Source organism: Cyprinus carpio, chromosome B12 (assembly GCF_018340385.1).
Source record: "Cyprinus carpio isolate SPL01 chromosome B12, ASM1834038v1, whole genome shotgun sequence".
Taxonomy (NCBI): domain Eukaryota; kingdom Metazoa; phylum Chordata; class Actinopteri; order Cypriniformes; family Cyprinidae; genus Cyprinus; species Cyprinus carpio.
In genome coordinates, this window is record NC_056608.1 from 23,292,331 (window position 1) to 23,318,470 (window position 26,140).

At 34.7% G+C, this 26,140-nt stretch overlaps 1 protein-coding gene across 1 annotated transcript in view; it reads right to left on the minus strand.

The window, feature by feature from the left end:
- dock1 (dedicator of cytokinesis 1) overlaps window positions 1-26,140 on the minus strand; it is a 238,154-nt gene that overhangs the window by 54,684 nt on the left and 157,330 nt on the right. Inside the window, exons 30-31 of the mRNA XM_042735997.1 lie at window positions 3,430-3,508; window positions 1,859-1,959 (exon numbers count right to left, since the gene is read on the minus strand). Coding sequence (XP_042591931.1) covers window positions 1,859-1,959; window positions 3,430-3,508 — 180 coding nt within the window. The remainder of the gene's footprint in view (window positions 1-1,858; window positions 1,960-3,429; window positions 3,509-26,140) is intronic.

Sequence of the window (26,140 nt, forward strand, 5' to 3'; positions counted from 1 at the left end):
ATAAATAAAACGTTTAATCCATCACTACGTTCTTAGCAAATCGCTCAAACATGCTCTTAAGGACAAGAATGTTTTAAGAGACACTCTTTAAGGGTTAGATCCTTTGATTTATCTTTCGAAGTTTGTGCTAGATGATGGGGAAAGAAGCAAATAATAATAATTCAACAATATTAAATATCCAATAATTAGATAAATGAAAAAGATTGCTGATATCATCCGATCTAATACTGTACAGGTCCCACTTATCTGAAAAATACTGTATATGTAATTATCATATTTTTCCCCTGAGAAAAAGAAAAATCTGGTGCTGAGATCACTGGTTATTCAACTCCTGTGAATTCACCCAAAACCAACCCCCCCATTAAAAAAAAAATGCCTTTAAGAAAGAGGTGTCGTTACTGACACCAGCACTGTCCTGAGAAAATGGGTGGTTTAGGAAACATGTGTTCGTGTTCCTGAGAAGAAGCTGCTTGAGAAGCTGTGTGATTCCAGAGGCTGAAGAGTCCTGACAGACAGTGATCTGTCTCTATGAGAATGAGCTCACGCCACAGGCGAACACCGACAGCAGACAGACAGAAGCTCCTGGAGCAGATAACAGGCTCTTCACTGCTCTCTCACTCAGTCCTGCTGTTTCTTGAACAGCAATGCATGTTTTCATGAAAACACATTTCCTTCACCGTTCTCTGCCCCACCAGATGAAACTTATATGCATTCATTATTCCTTACAACTTTAAATTGCTGACTCTTCTCGTGTTAGTTTACTGAAAATGATCTCACTCTAAGGCCATTTAAGATGTACATGAGTTTGTTTCTTCATCTGAACAGATCTGGAGAAATGTAGCATTGAGAAGCCAAAAGCGGTGTGTTTAGATCTGTGTCGGCTTGTAAACAGTGCTTGATCTGTGCAGATTTCTCTCCTGATTCAGATTAGATGACATTTACCATAGGATAAAGCAATACTAGGGCCTTCCGCACTGCTTTAGTTCATAACTACAAGTACAGTACTAAAGTTTTTTGCGTGAAGTGTTTCCTAGTACCATTTAAAGGGTTGCATTCGCACCGAGAGTGTGTACTAGGACGTGACGTAAGCCAGTCAACAGCGATGACATTTTTGAGAGTGGTTTAATAACGAAAACAAAGAAGAACTCATTTGTGAGCGACATTCAACAACGTTGAAAAAAAAAAGTTGTGTTTTTTGTTGTGTCTCGCGGGGTTTCACAATAATGGACATGGTCAACGTATATGAAAAGCGATTGAAAGAACGGAAAGGGGGACTAAGAATCTCCAACGACAACTGGCAGTGCTACATTTGCTACAAGTGCCTGCACTTCAGCGTCCGTATATTTATCGCTGTTCATCATACTTGCGAAATAAGTTGACACAATGTTTACATTATGTTACAGGGTGTTTTCAAACGCGTCTGGCCAATCAACCGGAACTAAAATCACACTGCAGGAACAATTAGTTCTGGTACTATGAAAAGGTTCCTGTGGTGCGAAAGGCTCTATTATGGATGGAGGCATCATATTTTATCCAGACACAATGGTTTGAAACGTCTTAATGTTGGATTTGTTTCTTACAAACATGCAGCTTTTCATTTCTCAAGATGTTAACTGATGGACTGGAGTGGTGTGGATTACTTATGTCTGCAGATGATGTTTCTATCAGTTGTTTGGACTCTCATTCTGACGGCACCCATTCACTGCAGAGGATCCATTTGTGAGCAAGTGATAGAATGCTACATTTCTCCAAATCTGTTCTGATGACTCATCAACATCTTGAATGGCCTGAGGCTGAATGAATGATCTGTATTATGCAGCAGTGCATTGTGGGTAGGTGTCTGTGATACAATGCTTACTTCTGGAAGATCTTGGCCCGTTTATCACTCGAAAAGTTCTCCAGCTGCAAAGACTCCTGGGTAAGGTATGCCACAGCGAGGTGGAAGTAGTTATTCCACAGCTGAGAGAAAAGAGAGAGATCAGTTATTAAAGTAATGCTCATCAAGACATTTGAGGAATCACTCATTTCTATAACAGAGAATGAGGAATGGGTTATGCAGACTAGTTTAACACTTATTGTGAAAGATTTGAACAGGGTATGAGTAATAAGTACGAACAATAAGTATGAGCAACAGTCTGCGCGCACGCTGCTATTTAAAGCACAGAAGAGCTGATGCCACTCAACAATTATTTCAAAATAATTCATTATTAAAAAAATAAAAAGTGTGCATTGCCAGATGGGAACATGGGTAAAACGAGGACCGGGATAAGAATAACCACCAAACGACAACAATCAACACGAGCACAAAGCTCAGAGAAGAGCCGCTTCAAATATTCAAATCAGACACTGGGAAATTGCAGCCTATTAGCCTGTCATGAGTTATTCTGGTAGAGAAATTTAATAATCCCTGCTGAAACTTCCTCTAACACAACCAGGCCAAAAGTGACAATAAAAAAATGATGCTTTTAATAAGTAAGACTATATGTTTGTTGTTGGTGTTTTCTGGTAGCACGCCTAGTCTTAATGCATTATACAGGTACAGTATTAAATGGACAGGTCACCTAAAAATGTTTCAACTGATTTTCTTTTCTTGCATTGAACACAAAATGTGACTCAATTTAGGTGATATAATTCCAACAATTATTAATCACCCAAGATGAAAGTGAAAAAAAAAAAACCTTAGTTTTATTGGAATATTATTAATATTAAGAAACTGAATTGTATAAAATAAATACATTTAATAAATGCTGCAATGTACTACAATATAAAACCTAATATAAACAGATTATGTACATTACAGCCAATTAACATTATTATCTAAAATTATTAGAATTAAGAAACTGAATTTAAATTATATATGTAAAAGATATGTGATAAAATATGATAAATGTAAAAAATAAATAAAAAATGAAATGAATAAATAACATGTAAAACAAATAAATTCAATAAATACTGTAATATGTAAAGACAATATAAACAGACTATTTACATTACATCCATTTTAACTGTTAAAAGTTATTTCAGCTGAAAAGGAAAGTAGTTTTAGAGGCCAAGCAAGTTTGAATGAATGAATGAAAGCAAGAGTGAATGAATGTATGAATGAATGTATGAATGAATGAATGAATTGTATGAATGAATGTATGAATGAATGAATGAATGATATATAGTTAACCAGTTAACCATGTCTTATATCTATATATATATATATATATATATATATATATATATATATATATAAATACGTGCATACATAAATGCATATGACCAGGACTATGTCAACTTTCCCTTGTGTAATTCCACACTGATACTTTTTCTTGAACACATCAGGGGTTTTAGCATATACTGGCAGTGGATGGGGACCAACATCTCCTTGTTTGTTCCAAGCAATTTACAGTATTAAAAAAAGCTTTGTTGAAGTTGAAGTCTCACCTGCAGCTCAAAGTTGGTTTGATCAAGGAACTTCTTGCTGAGTACGGCAGCGTACTGATTGATGGCTCGCAGGAAGACTCTGGAATCAGAGAAAAAAAATCACGTTAGCCACTGTCTGCTCAACAAGAACTAGTGCAAACTATATCACAGACATACTTTATCCATTCATTTTCATATTTAAGTGAGTGTTTGTTCTTAACCATAGCCTGCAGAAAATGAACCATAAACACAGCCAGTTAAACACAGAATAATGTCATTCCTGACACAGAACTACAGCCACATTCAGCGTGCGGCGAGAAAGCACATAAACTACAGATGATCAATTTAATCACAGGTCTTTAACTCCGCCACACTGAGACCACATTAGGAGGATATCAGAGAGACTTAAAAACATTCTATCCACTTAGTTCAATAAAGGCGGTCTCTAATGAACTGAGAGAGAACAAGAAATCTTTATATACTTCTCTAACTGCGTCACCGCTGTAGAAAAGGAGAAAGAGTGAATGGAGAGGAATCAAACCAGGATGAACAGACTCAAAGCGCTGAACGTCCAGATCATTTCACATCTGTAATGTGACATAATTTGAGTAGCAGTCGTGTTCACTCACTGCTCTGTAAATGTATGTTATGTAGATCTTTTCCTATCATTTCCCAACAGAAAGCAGGAATCTCAAGACACATAAGATGGAAATAAAGCAATCAATGGATGCTGACTTCTTAAAAAAAAAAAAAAAAAAAAAAAGCTTGTTTTGTACAAGCTGAGATGCGAGCAGCTACTGTCGGATCATCAGGATGAAATGAGAGGTAGAGTTGAGTGTCATCAGCATAGCAGTGGTATGAAAAGCCATGTTTCTGAATGACAGAACCTAATGATGTCATGTAGACAGAGAAGAGAAGTGGTCCAAGAACTGAGCCCTGAGGCACCCCAGTAGTTAGATGTTGTGACTTGGACATATATGAGAGTTTATGATTGAATTATTTAGGGGATTTTCAATAAACAATATAATGCAACACAACACTAAAATAAACACTTATTTAACAGATTATTTACATTACAGAGAATTAAAATGATTATTATGCAAGAAAACATCAACTTGAAAAAAATATTCAAAGGCAAGATCAATTGGTTAAAGGTTTATACATGAATGAATAAATAAATAAATAAATAAATAAATGCATTTGATTGAAATTGCATGCATAAGACCAGGAACATGTATTAAAAAATGTAATAGTTTAAAATAAATAAATAAAATCCCAGAAACACTGCAATATCCAATAAAATACATTATTTATATTACAGCCAATTTAAGATGATAGACATTAAAGGCAGAGCAAGTACAATTTGCTGAAAGGTTAAAAGTAAAAAGAAAATATGATATACTTAAAGGTATGAGTTTTTTGAAAAATTTTCTTTTTTAATTAATTGAAATGTAGGAAATACTTTTAAATAACACGTAAGATCAATAGATAGATAGATAGATAGATAGATAGATAGATAGATAGATAGATAGATAGATAGATAGATAGATAGATAGATTTGTTTTAATGAGCACCCACATGACAAGGAGCGTGTATTAGGAAATTAAATAGTTAAGTACACAAAACCCATTTTTATTTCAAGTTCAGCTGTTCTGCTATAGTCTAAAGTCCAACATTATCAAACAGTCATGTGAGGATACTTGAGAAACAACCAGCCGATGCTTCAATATCAAATGTCAAAAGTCACCAGCTGAAGTAGATCGGACAAGTTTCTTATTATTAATTTCCACCATGAAAGTGCGAGCGGTGATGTTAACGTCTGACCCCTCATGTGTGAGCGTCTGTCAGATGTTTGACATCTCATTAGCATCACTGGATATCAGCGACTGAATTGTAAGTCATCTTAAAAGGCTCTGGCTGTGTAAACGCATCAGAAGCCTTATTAATCATCCTTTAATCTCGAGCTGGGCGGCGCGATACGAGCCGAATTAATTTCTGATTGACTAAGATAAAGAGTGCTAGCGAGCGCTAACATCACCGATCTGGAGGACGTTTGACTCCTGCATTGTAACGGAGAGACAGAGAGTTTCTCATCAGGGCCAACAGATACAATCTGTTTATAATGAGCTGCTGAAAAATGGCTGCTTAATGTGACTGCAGACATTAATAATGCAAGTGAGCTTTACTGAATCAACAGATGGACAGACAGACTGATGACAGACTACAGACTTTAGTCACAGCGGACGGTAGATTTAATCTGACACGCATGAAAATGAGGATGTGGACGAAAGCTTCATTATGTTGCCTTTGGAAATTATACTCCATTGTTGATACTGTGGTAAATGCATCAGTGCACAGCTATCAAAGAGTAGAACTGCTTTTTATTATTTAAATGTGAGACTGAGCATGAAAACAGAGAAATCTGAAAATATGGAGCGGGATGGAAAAAACAAAAAACAAAACAACACAACACAACAGGAAAAAAGTATGTTTTATTTTAGTAATTAACTTGTGTGTGTGTGTGTGTGTGTGTATTTATATATATTTATATATATATATATATATATATATATATATATATATATAATATATATACACACACACACACACACACTTATAAAAATGTAATGTATCAATTTTTCGAAAAAATATGAAGCAGGCAGTAGAAAATCTGTATATTAGAACGATTTCTTTAGACTGGAGTAATGATGCTGGAAATTCAGCTTTGATCACAGGAATGAATTATATTTTACAACATATTCAAATAAAAAACAATTATTTAAATCAGTAATAGTATTTCACATTACTACTGTTTTTACTGTATATTTTTAAACAAATAAATTCTGTCTTGATAAGCATTACGTATTTTCAAAAACATAAAAAAACAACCCCCAAAACTGGAACATTGGTGTAATTAATGCATGATTTATTTATACACAATTAGTTTTCTATGAATAACTTCTGTGTATCATAACATAAACCACTACTGTGATATAAATTCTCTCATCCCCAGAGTTTTCTGTATTATTGTTGTGGAAATGTGAGTCACAATGACTTTCAAAAAAACAGCTTCATTTGTGTGAACCCATTCATGCCAGCTGATCATAATACTGAAATAAAGTGACATTTTAAATCATTTTTAGCATCGGAAATGAGTGTTTTAGAGCTACCAAACACGCAGTACAAAACTCTCTATGAAGAACAGGAAAGAAAACAGAAATGCAGCAGAAGCTCATAACCTACACTGCATTTCATTGATGGAATATTCTATTCTACAGTCAAAAAAATATTTTGTGTCAAAATGATAGATTGCCGCGGCTGCCATTATAACACAAATCACTGGTTAACATCATTTTCTGGAAGGCAAATAGGTTATAGTTTCCTGAGGTGAACTGTGTGTTTTTTAAATATCATTTCCATCTCAGTTAAACATGCAGATACAGCTCTAAGTAAGCCAACAGTAAGTAAAAGTGGAATACTGTAGTACTTTGCGGCATTAAACACTGCTCTGTCTGTCATCAAATGATGCTGCTGAGTGTGTCGATCTACACTATCATTCAAAAGTTTGGGGTTGGTAAGATTTGTTTTTAAAGAAGACTCTTCTGCTCACCAAGGCTGCATTTATTTGATTAAAAATAAAGTAAAAATGGTAGAATTATGAAATATGATTACATATTTCTATTTGAATATACTGCAAAGTGTATTTTTTTTTCTGTGATCAAAGCTGAATTTTCAGCATCATTACTGCAGTCTTCAGTGTATATTGTTACTTAAGAAATCATTCTAATATTCTGATTTGTTTTTTTATAGTTATGTCTGCTATTGTCAGTGTTGAAAACAGTTGCTCCGTGGATATCTTGTCTTTGATGAAAAGAAAGTCCAAAAGAACAGCATTTATTTGAAAAAGAAATCTTTTGTGCCTTTGTCACTTTCGATGAATTCAAGGCGTCCTTGCTGAATAAAAGCATCAATTTCTTTCAAAACAAACTGCCCAAAATCTCCAGACGTCATGTTTTACAGTTGCTGTTTAACTTGCATGAAAATACAATTCTGCTATATCTTCACTAGAACAATCAGTTTGGGCAAAAACAAACTAAACGGACACAACTGAGACGGAGTCGAAGCTGCAGGATCGGGACAGACTGGTACAGATGAACAGTAGATGTGTTTTCTAGTCTGTTGAACACTAAGGATTTACTGCGTCTGTGACCTTACAGAACATCAGGACGTGTCTTTCTAAATCAGATCTGAGACTCAAGCAGAGCACCTGGAGAAAACACCTGGAGAAATGTCATGCGGGTCACTAAATGATGACCAGTTTTAGTTTGGGCTGAACTATTCCTTTAACTCACATGACTAATTTACATATATTAAACAAAGTTCATGCATTTGCATTATTTTCCATTATGGTTACTTCACAGACACCTGGTGGTTCTTGCACATACAAAAATAATCATCCTAATGACACACTGCAAAATGTTCTGATTTTTAACTAATAAATTACTGTTAAATACATAAAGTATTTTGTGGAAAACATTTTAAAATGAGTAATAAACAAACAAACATTACACATTTCTAAAATAACTCTAAAACAAAATAAAACAATCTAAAAATATAACAAAATAAATCGAAATAAAATTAATTAAAACAAAACATCACAACAAAAAATATAAAAGTAAAAGAAAATAATACAATAATAAATAAAATAACTAAATGAAACAAACAAACAAAAAATAAAATATGATCAAATAAATTAATGGAAACATTCATTATATTGTAAATGTCTGTAAATGACAGTAATTGATGAAGGAACACTTTCAATAAAAACAAACAAACAAACAAACTTAAAGAAAATAAAACTAAATGTAAAAGATAAAACAAAATAAACTAAAATAAAACAGAACTTAAAACTTCACAATAAAACAAAAACAAAAGAAAATGCAATAGACAGAATAGAATAGAATAAAAATAAATAAATAAAAACAAACTAAAAATCATAAAATAAAATAAATCAAAGTAAAATAAAAAAATCAAATAAATTCAGACATCCATCACAGGTGTCTGTAAATGATATGATTAAAAAAACACTTTCTTAATGACAAATTTAGGCTGTTTTTAAATCAAATTCCCATAATTCCCATTTGAATTTGATTTAAAAATAGCCTAAATTTGTATAGAGAGGTTTAAAGATGGCTTCAAGCGTGGCTCATCCAATCAATTTCAGTCAAACTCGATCTGTTTCATCAATTCCTTTTGCCTCTATAAATAAACCGGATCAACAAGCCAAGAAAAACACATTCTGTTTGTCTCTAAGACACGAGTAACACTGATGAATGTGACCGCGCTCTCATACTGATGAACTGCTCTCATTTCAGAAACACAGTTTATCCGTTCATCAGAGCATCAGAAGATCAACAGCCGTGTAAGACGGTTAAATACGATTCCTCTAATGCTGCAGCTGCTCAATATAAGGCCGCGAGGTCAAACGAATCCCACTTTAATGATTCCTCAGTACATCCCTCGCGCTCTTCCCTTTAATGCCACTGACGAGAGCAATCAATGCATGCAGACGCAGCCGTGTGAGCCAAACACAAACAGCAGCCGGGCTCTGATCTCCACAAAGCTGTCTGGGATGCAAACGGAGCAAAGACAAGCCTCATTTTCACCAAGAGCCTGACATCCCCTCACAATTAAAACCAATCAGTCTGTACGCTCGAGCACGGCAGGGCAAACACCAGACACGCCACCAGATTTCACACGCGTCGTTCACCGCTGCTGATGAAGATTCAGTAACAGATGTGTGTGTTTGTGGTGCAGTCAGATCTAATGACTCTGACTGGTCTGCTGATCCATGAAACTCAAAAGCAATTCTGCTGCATTAGAAGATTGCAAAAACATCCATTTACTACCTCTTTCTAGCAGCGAGTTCCAGCAAACTGAAGTCATGATGCTGCACAGTGAACTGCAAACTCAACTTTCAAACATATATAATAATAAATAAACACAATAATACAAATAAATGCATGAATAAATCTAGACATGGGCATGAAAATATATATATTCACAAAAGACCCCACAACAACATCCAAAGAACTGCAGGCCTCACTTGCCTCAGTTAAGATCAGTGTTCATGACTCCACAGTAAGAAAGAGACCGGGCAAAAATGGTCTGCATGGCAGAGTTCCAAGACAAAAACCGCTGCTGAGCAAAAAGAACATAAAGGCTTGTCTCAGTTTTGCCAGAAAACATCTTGATGATCCCCAAGACTTTTGGGAAAATACTCTGTGAACTGACGAGACAAAAATGTAACTTTTTAGAAGGTGTGTGTCCCATTACGTCTGGCATAAAAGTAACACCGCATTTCAGAAAAAAAACATCATACCAACAGTAAAATATGGTGGTAGTGTGAGGGTCTGGGGCCATCTGTTCGTGACCTCAAGCTAAAGCAAACTTGGGTTCTGCAGCAGGACAATGATCCAAAACACACCAGTAAGTCCACCTCTGAATGGCTGAAGAAAAACAAAATTAAGACTCTGGAGTGGCCTAGTTAAAGTCCTGACCTGAATCCTATTGAGATGCTGTGGCATGACCTTAAAAAGGCGGTTCATGCTCAAAAACCCTCCAATGTGGCTGAATTACAACAATTCTGCTTCGATGAGTGGACCAACATTCCTCCACAGCGCTGTAACTGACTCAGTGCAAGTTCTCGCAAACACTTGATTGCAGTTGTTGCTGCTAAGGGTGGCCCAACCAGTTATTAGGTTTGGGGCAAACACTTCTTCACACAGGGCCATGTAGTTCTGGATTTTGTTTTCCCTTAATAATAAAAAACCTTCATTTAAAAACAGCATGTTGTGTTCACTTGTGTTATCTTTTACTAATATTTTAATTTGTTTGATGATCTGAAACATTAAAGTGTGACAAACATGCAAAAAAATAAGAAATCAGGAAGGGGGCCGACAATTTTTCACACCACTATATACAGTGGTTTGAAAAATTGTTGGCCCCCTTCCTGATTTTTTTTTATATATATATATACACGTGTGTGAATGGTTTATATAAATATAATACACTTGTAGCGCTGGGTAATAACTTATTACATGCAATTTAGATTTTGTAATCAGCTTCCAAATATTATACCTGTATTTAGATTACTGCAGTATGTCTAAATTATATTACACTCAGTATGTTTTAAAATGCTTATAATATGAATAAAGTTGTTCTTTATAGGTTACATTATTATATAATATTCGGTATAATTCGTATTATATTGAGTTAGGATTAAAGTAATCTAAAAGTAATCAAATATTTGTCATTACATATAATAGCTACAATTTCTGTAATGAAATTTGTAACAAATCGGTAACAAACAGTATAGAAATGTCTCTGCCTTCTGCCACTGAAAAAAAAGAAGTTATTTGCAGACAGAAAAAGAATTATTCTTGGCCCCCACAGGCCTCCGTATGTGCTATTATGAAGTGTAATCTCAGTTCTCTTCTAGGATACGGCCCTCATCTTGTGAATTAATCAGCGCTGCATATTTATGCACATGATTTCTCACAGCTTCAGTCCAAACTGGAAATCTGTGCACACGCGGCAGCTGAAACGTTGCACGTTCGTTTCACTCTAATTGAAGAAATCTCCAGCTCAGAGGAATCTGATTAACTTTCCAAAGATCTACACTTCCTTCTGAACAATCAAAACTTACACTGTTTCACAAGTTATTATAGTGCACGACTATGAAATTAAAATTAAATAAGCAATGTGCACTTGAGAAACAAAATAAATAGTTGCAGCTGGCAGACAAAAGAAAGAAAGAAATCCTGAACAGTCAAAGCAGTCTATCCAAAACTGCTGCTTTGTGCAGTACAGATTCATACATAATTAATTCAATTCCATCCAAATGTATTTGTGTAGCACAAATCACTCCAAAACAGCTCTACAGAGAATAAAACTTTACAAACTCACTGAACAAGCCAAAGGTCATTAGACCTTTAAATGAATGAATGAATACACAAAGAAACTATTGAATATATCAATAAACTTTCAAATTTTCACACTTTATGTCTTTTGTGAATCCAGGCTACAGATAAAAGAAAGTATGAATGAAGGAATCAACAAATATATAAATGAATGATATCAACAAATAAATTCATGAATGAATCAATATATAAATAAATGCATAAATGAAATAATTAATTTCTCACTTTGTTTGTTCCACAGAAATATTTCCCTTAATTTTTCCCTTAAAAAAAGAAAGAATGAATGATATCAACATATATATATAAATTAATGATAAAAATATATATGAATGAATGAATCTGTAAATAAATATGAATACAAACATAAATAAACATATAAATGAATGCATAAATAAGTAAACATGAATGAATGAATTCCACAATTTTTTACCAATTTTTTTTCCATGTTTCCTTTTGTGAACAGAAAATAAATAAATAAATAAATAAATAAATAAACAAACTTTGTTCAACTTTTCTGTATTTTCCAGACTTTTCCAGTCTTAAATCCAGGATAAAGATACAGCACATACATAAATGAATACATACATTGATAAGTGACTGAATAAATTAAAGATACAGCACATACATAAATCACACTTTCCCAGTGAATTAAAAATAAATAAATGTTGTAGCTGTGTCTACTAATGTCTCCTGCAAACAGTGTGTGTCATTGAACAGGACTGTTGAGAGAACGAGGGAAACCGAGAACACGATGATTCTAGCGGGAGTCGAGAAGATGAGGTAGTCCTGTCTGAACAGGAAATGAATATTAATAATTAAGAGCTGTGGGAGGCTTTTTGCGAGCAGCTTGATTGCCACTTACTGAGATTTGGCCTGCGCTGATGCTGCATTTGCAGACGACACAGAGGACAGAGAGTCACCGTCGTCTTCCCACAGAGACTCTACATCACTGCTTCACATTTCTGCTTGGTTTTACATCACATTTACACTGAGTCACGCTTTCTGTCAGAAAACCTGCGTGAAGAACCTCGAGCACAGCTATGAATATGTAAACTGATTACTTATGTTAACAGCGTTCAAACATCCGCAGGGAAAACATGACAGACAAAACATGACGGCCGCCAAAATGGAACAGACTCAAATATGTGGTAATGAGTAATAATGAAGCCTAAACTAGATTTTTGCATATTCTAAAAGGAATCGTGAGTGGTGCTTGCCCATAATAAAAAAGAAGAAAATCACCATGGTGGTTGCTAAGGTGTTATGATTTCAGGGATTCCATGCTTTTTAAAAACATTAGATTTTGCCTGGAAAAAAAGTACTAAAAATTCAATCAAATTAAATTACAAATAAATTAATAAAAAAAATCAGTGGTTGCTAAGGTGTTCTGAGTGACTCCAGGATATCCATGTTTTTTAACCAATAAATTACTGAGTTTTTTTTCCCTAAACCTTTGTCTGGGTAATTAAATAAATAAATAAATAAATAAATAAATAAACATCCATTTATAAATAATAAAAAAATAAAATAAATAAATGCTGAATAACCATACACTAAGTTACATGCTTAAGTTAAATAAATAACTTAAATAAAAAAAAAAAAAATAATAATAATAATATAATATAGCTGCAAGCAGCGATGCCGGGGCCAAGCCCTGAAGGGCTGTAGCCCAGAGCGGAGCGGGAGGAAGAAAAAATGCCAGAAACCGAACGCACGTCGGGACAACAGAACGGTCCAGAAGTAGAGTAGTTTGAAATCGAACAGACCTTCAGACGAGAATGACCAAAAGCACATATTTAATTTAATGTGAACATACACAGAAAATCCAACAACTGGAACAGAAGCAACATGAACCACCCGGGATTCGAACCCATGACCTCACAGACTCGGATCCAGCGCCTTAGCAGAGTGAGCCACATTAGTTGACGCACACTTGACAAGCCAAAGAAGCGAGGTTAAGGTGTGAGAATGATCTCTCAAAAGCCTGAATTAGCATTTGAGTCAGATTAGCATGCTAAACTAAAAAATGCTAACGTAGCTTAAAGTTAACCAGATAGCTCAAGATTCTCATTAGAATGAATAAAAATGTTTTAGCATTTTAGCCAATTAGCATGCTAAGCTAATTAGCAAAAATCAACAAGCACAGACACGGTCAACTTCAGAGATGTACATGTCGGGAATGGGAGTGTAAATCAAAAATCTGTTCAGTCATTTCTGTCCGGCCTGGTCTGAAGATCATCTGATAAAATTTTTAACAAAATTGAACAAGATTTCAGGGAGGAGTAGCGAAAAAACGGTTTTTCATTCCATTCAATATGGCGGACAGACACCATGTTGGAAAATGACAAATGAGACATCATCAGATTCTGCAGAACCCAAGGAGCGAAAAGACATAAAAATTTCAAAAATCGATCAACGATTTCGAAAGTTATGAGGGGTTTTGCAAGAATCGTTATATCTCTTGAACACTAGGTGGCGCTGTCTTCACACTTCCGGGGTACCTCCGGCACATGGTGTTGATGACGCCTACCGATTTTTGTGCAGATTTGTCCAGTAGATCAAAAGATATTGCAATTTATGACAAATTTCAAAATGGCGGACAGGTGGTCCAGGTGGTCTTGACAAAATTGACATCCACAGATTCGGAATGACCCAAAGAATCCATAGACACCAAGATCATCATTTTCTGATTAATTGGTCAGAAGTTATAAGCAAGAAATTGCATTTTTGGTATCTCAACACCCATAGGTGGCGCTGTTCCCAACTTTGGCATGGACCCTCAGATCATGGTGTTGATGAACTGTACCAAGATTGGTTTTGATTGATCAAAGTTTGGCCGGGTTACAGCCTCTGAACCGATTTTGGGTCGACCTCATTACATTCACAATTTCATAACTTTTGAACAAAGATGAATATCAAAAATCTGTTCAGTCATTTCTGTGCAGTTAAAGTCCCAAGATCATCTCAGCCAATTTTCAGAAGGATTCGACCAATTTTGAAGAAGGAGTAGCGAATAGACTGAATACTGTACTTTTCAAAATGGCCGCTACTGTAATGGGCGGAGACTTAATGTAATGTATTGAGTAAAATGTCCATGAAGAGAGTGATCAGGTGTAATAAGTTAAATTTTCATAGAATTAGGGGTTCAAGAGTAATTAACATTTGAATGTTGAAATTTTGGACTGCTGGTGGCGCTATAGAGTTGGGCCTAGAGACCCCAAAGTTGGTCAGATCACTAATCATGGGCATCTCTAGAAGTGTGCCAAATTTCATCATTTTCCCATGTTCCCTTCATAGGGCTGCCATAGACCCCCCATAGAAGAGAAGAAGAATAATAATAATAATAAAGAAAACATACAGATACAATAGGGGCTACAGCCCTTCGGGCTTGGCCCCTAATTAATAATAAATATATATATATATATATACACACACACACACACACACACACACAGTATATAAACAAAAATTAAAAAAATAATAATATTTCTAAATAAAACAATTTCAAAAATAAAATAAAACAAATTATCAAAATAAACCAATACTAAATAAAGCCTAATTAAAAAAAAAAAAAAAAAAAAAAAAAAAAAACATCATCATAGCAAAAAATAAATGAATACATAAATAAATAATAGTAAAATAAAATAAGAATAAGCATTAGCAAACAGCACTTACTGGTGCTGTTAGTAGGAAATGGTGAATGCAGACAGAACGGAGAGTGTTTCTTTACGTTTAACATCAGCGTTTCACCTGCTGCTCCTCATCCCTCCAGGAGAGCAAATTCTCAGTTTCTTAAATTCCCAGTTTTTACTCTCCTCATCTCAGGCAATTTTCTGCTGCAGTGAACACGTGGCACGATGATCCACGGAAGAGCTGCTGATGCTGAAGTCTGCTGCTGTCCTCAGAGACACACGGGGTCTACCTGATGGCCTGCAGGAAACTCACGCACCGGCTCGGTGCTGAGGAAAGACGTTCTCCAGAGGAAATATTACAGAGAAACACAGTGTTTACTGCACAAAATCCCTGGGGACGGCCGTAGTAAGGACCAACACAATGCATCATGGGAAGTACAGGAACAGCCAATATTTCCCACATGACTACCACAGACAGACAAACTGATTGGTTGAGCTGATTTCAAAGATACTGTAAGAGGGCAATAAACACATATACTATAATGTTTCATACTGCTATGTTACTATGAATCATAAAAGCCTTTAAAAACCTTAGACTAACTACAACACTTGGTAAAAAAAACTGTCTTGATTATGAATGTTAACTGTTAATCACCTACTGATATTTTCATCATATTGCTGTATCATTAAAACAATAAACAACAGTTAAGGTAGGTTTTTATTTTTCACACACTTTTCAAAATTTATATGAATCCTGGACGGCTGGATGGATTGATGAATCATAAAATACAAATAATTTAAAAAAAACAAGTAATAAAGAGAGAAATCTTAAATAAAAATATGTAAAATAAAGCAAAACAATAAATAATAAAATAAAATACATGAAATACTGCAGTGAGGCTTACTGCTTCAAATGAATCCGAACTAGATGATATTAAATCAAATGTGACTTTTGCTATTATTCAGTATGTGTTTATAACCACCACTGACTAAAATGACATAAATTTCATGCCATAAACGAAATCAAATTTGACCTTTATTATTACTGGCATATTGCATTAAACAAGTCTTCAAGCAAAAATATTTGATTAAATTATTATATTATATATATATATAATTATATTTATATTAACTTTATATAAAATATAGTTATATTCACTGTATATAAAATTATATTTTAAGAATTTGATGTTGCATGCTGTGAAAAAGTAGTTGAATGCAAAAAAAAAAAAAAAAAAAAAAACATAAGACAAACTCCAAAACCAAACCAAAAACTCAACGCTATACTATGTACTATGCCACTGCAACATTAAAAAATAATAATAATGAGTGAAGCTGGAGAAGTTTAATATGGTCACACTAGTTCATACACTGCTGGTTTCCAGCAAGCTCTCTAAAGCTTAAAAAAAGTGTTTTAAAAAAAAAAAAAAAAAAAAAAAAACACTTGCTAAATGGTCCCTGATCAGTGTTAAATGAGCGTGTGGTGTCAGCGGTGGCGTGGGTGTGCGGGATAGATGGGTCAGAACGACACACGGGATAAAACCCTTCCTAAAGTGATTACAGTAAACCCATTAGAGAGCCAGAGCGGAGCGCCGTTCCCCTCACACATCCACACTGATCCACAGCACCTTGCACACTACATAGGGTGCTATTTTCTCTCATTCTCAGTCCTGAATTGAAAACGGCACACAAAGACGTTCAGATCTGAGCGATGGAAAAATATAAATAATACAAGCTGCCTGTGCGATTCTGAATCCTAAAGAGCTCTAACAGATCGTTCTGAACTTCTGCTCAATTTAAGCTTTTGGAAACCTCATCACGCCACAGTATTCTAAGTCAATCATGACGAATTTATCATCATCATACGAATAAGCTCATTCTGTCTGATTAACGACTAAAATTATGCATTTCTCAGCCTTCATTTATCCGTAGCATGATGCTATCTGGAAATCTGCACACTCATGCTGGATGATCTGCACGCTCATCTAGCTTTTAATGCTAATGAGAGTTTATCACACAATCACGCTGCTAATTGAGTTCAGAAAGCAGCCGCGATAGCCATCAGCATCCATTAACATGCTAGCATAAATAGACTCCGGCTCAATTTTGAGCTTAAAGATAAAACAAGGTCAAACCTCCACTGCCAGACCGATTCATCAAATAATATCACTGCAATTTAGCTTTTGTGATCTGATTAATAATTATTTTTCAAGCATAAAGGAAAGATCCCCCTCAGAATTCATCATCTGACTGATAGAATCCACTGCAAATGTCACATGCTACCGTTCAATCATCATTCATAAAGATGGCCAGGCTGGTCAACCTAAACCTGATTAGGTGCTTAAGATCGACTAGTTAACTAGCTGTTTAGACCAGGGGTTTTCAAACTGGGCTCCAATGAAAGAAAAAAAGGGTTACACTTTATTTTATGGTGCCCTTGTTACAGTGTAATTATACATTTAACTACTGGAAAATATTAATTAACTACATGTACTTACTATATGGTTAGGGTTAGGCTTAGGGATACTTGCATGTAATTATGTAAAAAAGTAAAATAAATAAATCTAACACTACAATACTATAGTACAAAAATGATACTAGTAAAAAAAAAAAAAACAATGTAACAATAACATAATAACAACAATGTAATAATAGAATATAAAAATTCTTACACAAATATTCTACAAATAATATTATACATTAATAATACTAATCAAATATTTAAATACATCTAACACCACAGTACTACATTAAGTACAAAACCAATGTATAATTGGTATCTATCTATCTATCTATCTATCTATCTATCTATCTATCTATCTATCATCTATCTATCTATCATCTATCTATCTATCTATCTATCTATCTATCACTACAGTACTATAGTGAGTTCAAAAAACTTCTATTATAAAAAGTATTTTAAATATATTAAACATTTATAATTTTTCACAGTGTAAATTATATTTATATTTATGCTATTTCACAGTATAAATTGGATAAAATTAAAGTCCTATTTTCTGAACATTATTCAAACTAATCTTTAAAGGTGAGTATATAATGAATGAATTTTCATTACAAGGGTCTATTTCTTTAAGCTCAAAAATAGAGAAAACCCAACTTTGATCTAAATCTAAATAAAAGAAAAAAGAAAATCAGAGAAGACTGCGAAAGTCACGCGCAGAAATTCAAAATGCCATCTAGCAATGCAACCCTGGGAAATAATTAAACCGGAATCTGCACTAGTACTTCAGAGAAGCGTTAAATAAGTAAGAGCAAACATGAAATAATCAACACCCCACACTCATCTGATATCAGTGCCAGCTCTTCATATCAAACCTGCTGCTAGAATTAAACTGACCGCTGAGAATCACACAGCAGCACAGAGTATTTCCATCTTTCTTTAAGGGTGACTTCCTTCTTTAACCTTTAGTGACTCAGCTGAAAAAGCTCTCTAAATGAATTCCCAACATCTGGTTTCAAGCCCTGAGACCCGAGGTGCTCCCTCTCACTCTGAAATACCACATAAAATAAAGCACTAAATGACAACAAAGACCAAACGGCGTATGATGGAAATAACTCGACCTTTACCTGAACGACAGAGCCATCATATGCATTTCTGAGGTCACCAATCCCAGACAGAGGTCCAACACTCACAAAAATGCTACAAACTTGAACTTTGATAGCATCACTGAATGTATCTGAAAGCAGCTGAGCAAATATAGCAGCCCAGAAGGGCAAAATGTGACTAGCGGTAAAAGTGAGTAAAACTAAACAACACCAGACACTGCAAAGCATTACATTTACTAATAACTCAAAGTGTTAAACTCTTTTCATTTAGATCAGTAAACAACCAACGCACTGGATAGCAGGCCAATCAGAGCACACCGCTTTGTAAAGCTCATCTTTCAACATACCTTCTGATGTTCATTCTTGTTTATTTTGAGCAATGACTCGTATTAAAGCGGAAGAGACTCGCTCTGCGCTGCCGCTTGAACTGAAGCGATCTCTCATGCCACATTTAAGAGTGCCAAAACGGCATTTATTTTTTGAACTTGGTGATAAATTGATCCGATTTGATCAGAAGTAACAAAGGACAAAGCTCTTTGTGATAATTGGATAGGAAATGTGCTACAAATGAAGATTGCTGCAGGGAAAACCACAGATCTGGCAACCCTGGCTTGAAGTACAGGTGGTTCTTTGGATCAAAAATAGAACCTGCTTTAAATGCGTAATTATTGCTTTTACCTGGACAGCCCTAAATTCGACCCAAGAAACATTTTCTTCACACAAGGTACAGTCTGACTTGTCTGCATGTGTTTGATACTGTGCTGAACTTCTCTGACTGAGACCTTACACAACGTCTCTGGAGGAGAAGCTCTGGATTATGGGTAATTGGGCTTAAAGGAACGAGCGCTGAGACTCCATCACGCATACCGACCTGTCATCAAGACAAAGTCGCCATGTAATTATCCTGAAAATTGAAGTACAGCTCATAATTAAATCTGCCGCACCTTTTAATTTACCCAGGAGTTGCAGCTAATTCTGCGTACACTGTGGAGTCCAGCAAAACCAACCCAACACATGACACTGTGAAAAAACATTAGCATGTGGCTAAGCAAACAAAGCAATATTCTAATAAGAAATTGATAATAACCATGTTACTTGAGCAGCAAATCAGCACATGAGAATGATTTCTGAAGGATCATGTGACACTGAAGACCGTTGTTCCAGTATTTTTGATTAAATAAATGCAGCAGAAACTACTTCTATAGCAGTCAACATTTGTAGTGGATCAAAAAAGTTCATCAAAGTTGTCCTAAGACAAGAACACATTTTGGTTTTGGTTTTTAGGACAACTTTGATGAAAGCATTTGATCCACTTCAAATGTTGACTAGTGTAGATTGATCAATGTAGAGAGAACAGAAAAAAAAAAAAAAACCCTTAGAGCTAATGATTACTGTTGCATATGAGCTTCAGGATAATATGAAATGTATTATTATCAAGTGCTTGTATGCGGTCATCATGGGTGCATTATTGAGGGGGAAAAAAGAAGAAAGAAATGGTGCATGCTATTTCACCATGAACCTAACACAGTTTGAGTGGTTAAACTAGAGAGAAAAAGCTTTTAAAATTAATTTCATATTGTTCTTTAATGCATATGAAATTTGATACTCATGTAAAATGTAAAAATGATGGTATTCTCTTCAGGTTAGGAAAATGAAAAAAGTACTCAAGCACGTGATTGTGTGTTTGGAGTGAACTGCAGCCGTTTGGAACAGTTTTCCCAGAACTAAAAAAACGTGAATAAGGGCAAATAAAATTACAAAACATGAATGGATTGTTTCTTTTTCAATTCACGAGTGCATTATAGGATTACAGGCTGACTAATATTAATATGCTCATTAATATTCCCTACATAATTATCAGAGCTCAAATTCTAAATTGATCAGTTCCATGTGACAGTCATTCATAAATGTAATTAATTACAACCATTTTGGTCATTCCTAGGCATCTAAAGCTGAAGAAAATGTAATTTCTTTAGTGAATTTGGCCTTTACTTTACAAGCAAACCTACTGAGACTATTTCTGTATGAATATTCATACATGTCCAGTGATCTTTTATAGCACTGCAAAGTAGATCAGCAATCCATTGGTTGACAGAAAAGAGCATAAGTGATGTTATAGTTCAGATGCTGCATTGCAGAGAGAGACTGAGCGAGTGCTGCTGTGAGTGGAGCTGATCTGTCCAGCTGTTGGTTTACTATCGCTGGCGTACTACAGTCTACACACACTACTGTCCACAGATTCACAGACTCTACTCCAATACTGAGCTGCCTGATGTCAACTACCTACATAGAGAGCATGCTAACAGATTCAGAACTGACATCATGCATTCAGCAACTGACTTCAACAGTTTGATGCTAGCATGTGTGTGCGATGTTAACATTGATACTCTAAAAAGTCAACAGACTGAAAAAGTGTAGCGGAACACAATAGAAAGCTTGAGGCCTGAGACATTTTTTTTTTTTAATAATAAACTACACACCCTAGCAACGACATAGCAACACTTTAGAAACTCTATAGCAGCTGTAAAAACACTCAACTGCATCGAAACACTCTACAAACACATAAACACTCTGGCAACACCCTAGCAACACACTAAAGCACTCAAAACCAAACAAAACAACTTAGCAACTAAATAGAAACACTCTAAAACTCAAAAAACCCTAGCAACTGCATAGCAACAGTGTAAAACACCCTAAAAACTTGAAACACCTTAACAACTGCATAGCAACACTGTAAAACACCCTAGAAACACACTAAACACTTTAAACACCTTAACAACTGCATAGCAACATCGTAAAACACCCTAGATACACACTAAACACTCGAAACACCTTAACAACTGCATAGCAACACAAACTCCTCTAAAAACCTGAAACACCTTAGCAACTGCATAGGAACTCTCTAAAACACTCAAAGCACAATCAAAAACTAAACATGTAAAACACCTTAGTGACTGCATAGCAACACTCTAAATACACACAAAACACACTAGCAACATTCTAAAACACTCCAAACTACAAACCTTCTAAAAAATGCAACACTAAAAACACCTTAGCAACCACATAGCACTCTATAAAAACACTAAAAGCATCACAGCAACTGCATAGCAACACTCAAAACACCCTAGTCCTGTGGGGGCTAGTTCTGCATGGACAAATATGAAAAAAGGCTGGTCAATAGGTGAGTAACTGTAAGTTTTAGCCTATTTACTCACCAGAAGCAATTCTGACTGTCATTTGGAAGAGTACATTTGAGAATAATAAGTCTCAAAGCCAGAGAGCTGATGGAGGTGTTTCAGGGAAAGATTAAGAATCACACAGAGGAGGAACACAGATTACAGCTGATAACCATCAGAGCTTTGAAAAAACAAAACAAGACCCGGTGAGATTAGAGGGGCTTTTTAATACCGCCGATGTTTTGATATGTGAGGATGCCAAATAAGTGAGCCTGAGACAATCTGAGAGACCTGAAGGGTTAATGTGATCCACAGCTGGAGATGTCAAAGGTGTGAGCTGGTTTGGAGGTGTTGGGCCCGGCTGATGGAGAAGCACTTCACACTGCCAGAGCTCTCCGACTCATATTAAGATTGGCATCTCAGCCATTGCACCTCAGAGCTTTTCAATCACTACAAGTGAATAACTTCAGCACCGGACCACACAGAAGATAAACGCCACAACAAAATACAAGCAACACTTACTCAAGCATGAGAGAGAGCGCTGGAAACATATTCTGTGTACTGTATGTGAATGCAGACGCTTCCAGCTACATACGCATCAATGCACTCAGAAATGCATCAGCTCTGCATGTTCATCTGATTCTGCTGTCATTTTGTGTGAAAATGAAATAATTCTACATTTGTCCATTTGGAAGTTGTGCAGGGCTTTCACTGCTCAGGAAAAACTCTTCTTTCTAATGCGTAAACACAGAGAGAGGGAGAGAGAGAGAGAGAGAGAGAGAGAGAGAGAGAGAGAGAGAGAGAGAGAGAGAGAGAGAGAGAGAGAGAGAGAGAGAGAGAAACAATGACACTGAGGTCATGCTGGCAAGGCCAGTTTTAGTGATGTGCCTGTAAACATTAATGAGACTGGGGGAAACTGATGATCAGGATCACGAGGTCAATGAAACACTCCTCTTCTGCTTTTTAGCTCATCAATAAACACTTCTCATTTTAGAGTAACTAGAGCTGTGTGCTCTGCATGCTTCTCACTGAAAATTAAAAATAAAAAGTTTTAATATATATATATTCTTATTAAAAGAACAGAAATAAAATATGTGATAAACAAAAACGTTTTTGCCAGTGTTTTTCTGTTTGTGATTCAGAGTTGGTCTAGACTAAAACAAAAAGAAAAGATCAAAAGCAATGATAAGAAAAAAAAAAAGTAGCAGAGGTTAGGAAAACATTGACCAAACAAACCTCAAGAAAGTGACTACATCACAAGCTGTAGTGTGAAAATACTAGGGTTATTATCATATCAAAAATAAGTAAATAAATAAAATGATTTATATAGCATTACTTGATAAACAAAATATAAGAAGCCCTTAAACTTATTTTATTCCTAGTACTAAAATAACTAAAAACTGATTAAAAAGGCATAAAAAATAAATAAAAATGACAAAAACATAAAATCTAAAATGAAAACAAAATATACAAATAAAATCTAATTCAAAATACTAAAAAACTACAATAATACATTAAATAAATAATACTAAAATAAATGAAGACAAGGGTTCATTACAAGACACATCTACTGTATTGCAATAAAACTACTTCAATCTGTGACAAATCCGTTTATTGATTTTACAACTGGGGCATTTCAAAGAATATCTCATTCAAACCGGTCAACCCTGAATCACGCAGAGAACGGAGCATCTCAAGGGACCTTTTGCATTCTTTCTTTGTTTCTTTTGTGCCTTTTTTTTTTTTTTTTTATAAAGTTCATTCTGAATCACAAGAGGCCTGCAACAACAGCAAGCAGCGAGCGAGCAACAAATGTCATCATGTGCAAATTGAGTCACACTGGCTGAATGGAGAGCAGCTCTCAGCCTGAGAAAGGTCACGCTCACCAAACTACACCGAGAGACTGAGAAACAAGAGCGAGAATCAGCTACTATCAGAGAGACACGATGTCCTCCGGCAGCACGAGGAGAAGCAGCCCATCCATTTTATAAGCAGATGAAATGCTGACATCACAAAAGCCAATCTCTGGAGGGAAAAATCAAAAACTTTATGAGACTTTATGCAGGGCAGAGACGTGCTCTTAATAATGTATTGCTAACTTTTACACCAAAACCACACATAAAAACTGCAGTTTACAACGCAAGCAGCTCCCCAGAGAACGAGATTTCATCTAGTGAGTTACAAAACTAAAAAAAAATAAAAATACAAAACTATACTGAGCTACAATGTTTCTTTCTCTCACCACGAGGGAAACACATATAGAGCGAATTACAAAAAAAAAAAAAAAAAAAAAAAAAAAACACTTTAGCACACTTTACTGCACAAAACTCTGCGTCTTATATACATAATGTAGTCCAAATTCAAACAAAATAAATTTATAAAATATAAGTTAAATTATGCACAATTATATTATTACATAACATACAACTAAAAAATTTCATTATTTTATATTATAATTTAAAATATTTTATTCTTATTCTTTTATTTAGCAAGGAGGCATTTATATATATTTTCATTTACTGTATGTGTGTGCTTTAGTATATATACAGCAAGCATGCATTAATGTGGGATTAAGTTGGCTGCTGAAAATTTAGCCTTGCCATTACAGGAATAAAATACATTACAAAAGGCAAAAATAGCAATAATATTCCAAATTATTACTGTATTTTTGATCAAATAAATGCATGCAGAGCATTAGGGACTCTTTCAGAACCGACTTCAAACTTTTGAAAGGTAGTGTATTCTAAATAAATAATAAATAAGCAAACACACACACACACACACACACACACACACACACTACATTTCTATGAATATCATGTGAATTTTATGGGTGTGACTGTGGCATTACCTGATTTGCATAACGACTATAATTAACTGGGTGCTAAAACAACACTATCAGCAGGTGCAGTTCATTCCTAACAAGAGACGTGTTGGAGAAATGACAGGTTTTGGGATAAAAATATGTTTAAAACTTGAGACACTTTTCTGAAACAAAGCTCAAACACATATCAAAGATTGCAGCTCAAATGTTAACTGATTTAAAAATTAATTCAGCATTGGCATAGTTAATCCAGACGGGAAACGAGAGAGCTTGTGATGTGTGAAGACGGCACAAAAAATGACTATGCATAGAAGTAAAGATATATGGAAAACTGATTATACACTACATGTACATGAACAAAGCAATGTTGACAAACGCTCGAAAACCACATCCATATTTGCACCATTAATCTGAAATCCTTTAACAATGTGACTGGTCAATTTTGTCATTTCACACAGTTGTCAGTATCACACCTGTAATAATGGGACTCTTCTCTAACACATCCAGCCACTTTATTAACAAGATTGTTAATTCACCTGGATAAACACAAACACATGCACATCATGAGAAATCTCTGAGTGCAGGTGTCTTCATTCCACATCAACTGCATTCTGTGATGAATGTGACTGAAGTGTTAATCACCTTCGGGAAGCAATAGAAAGACTATTTCTGGTGCATTAGACTGATTCCCCGGCCTGTTCATTACGAGCATGTATGTACACCACGACAAGATGCTACAACAAAACGAAAAGAATCCCCTGAACCCGCACATATAGCCTGTGAACATTCACTGTAAGAGCCATATTTTTGAGCCAATTTCACGGTGTCTTTTCTTTTCTTTTTTTGTACATGCCATTTAATATCCAAACACCAAGAATAAATCAGTTATAGCATAGATATAAGATTTTGTAGACAAATATCACTCAGGGTATGATGAACAATAATATTCGACATTTTAAAAAATTAGTTGATTAAATTTAAAATTTATTTCTAATATAGATTTATTTATAAAATGTATTGGAATTTCATGTAATTATTTTATACAAAAAAATCTGATTTTCACCTGTGAATCAAGTTACTGTGTCTCATTGCTCTCCGCGTGAAAGGGCAGTCAATTTAAGGCTTTGTAGACAAATAAGAACAGTATTCTATTTTTTTTAAATATTAACTGAACGTAATTTAAATTAAACAAGTATTGAATCTATTATTTAATCTAACATAAAATGTATTATAATCATTTAATAAAATTACAAATTAAATTAAATTAAATTAAATTAAATTAAATTAAATTAAATTAAATTAAATTAAATTAAATTAAATTAAATTAAATTAAATTCTGTCGGTGTTAAAAGGCAGGCAATTTAAGGCTCTGTAATGAACTACTGCTCAGGGTAATACAAAAAGAATTATATTTAAAATGTAAAAATATTAGTTAATTGAAGTTAATTTTAAATCAAACTAGTACTTAATTAAATTTTAATTCAAACTTAATTTAATTAAAAAACAATTTAACAATTTAATTATTTTATGAAAAATGAAAAATATATTTAA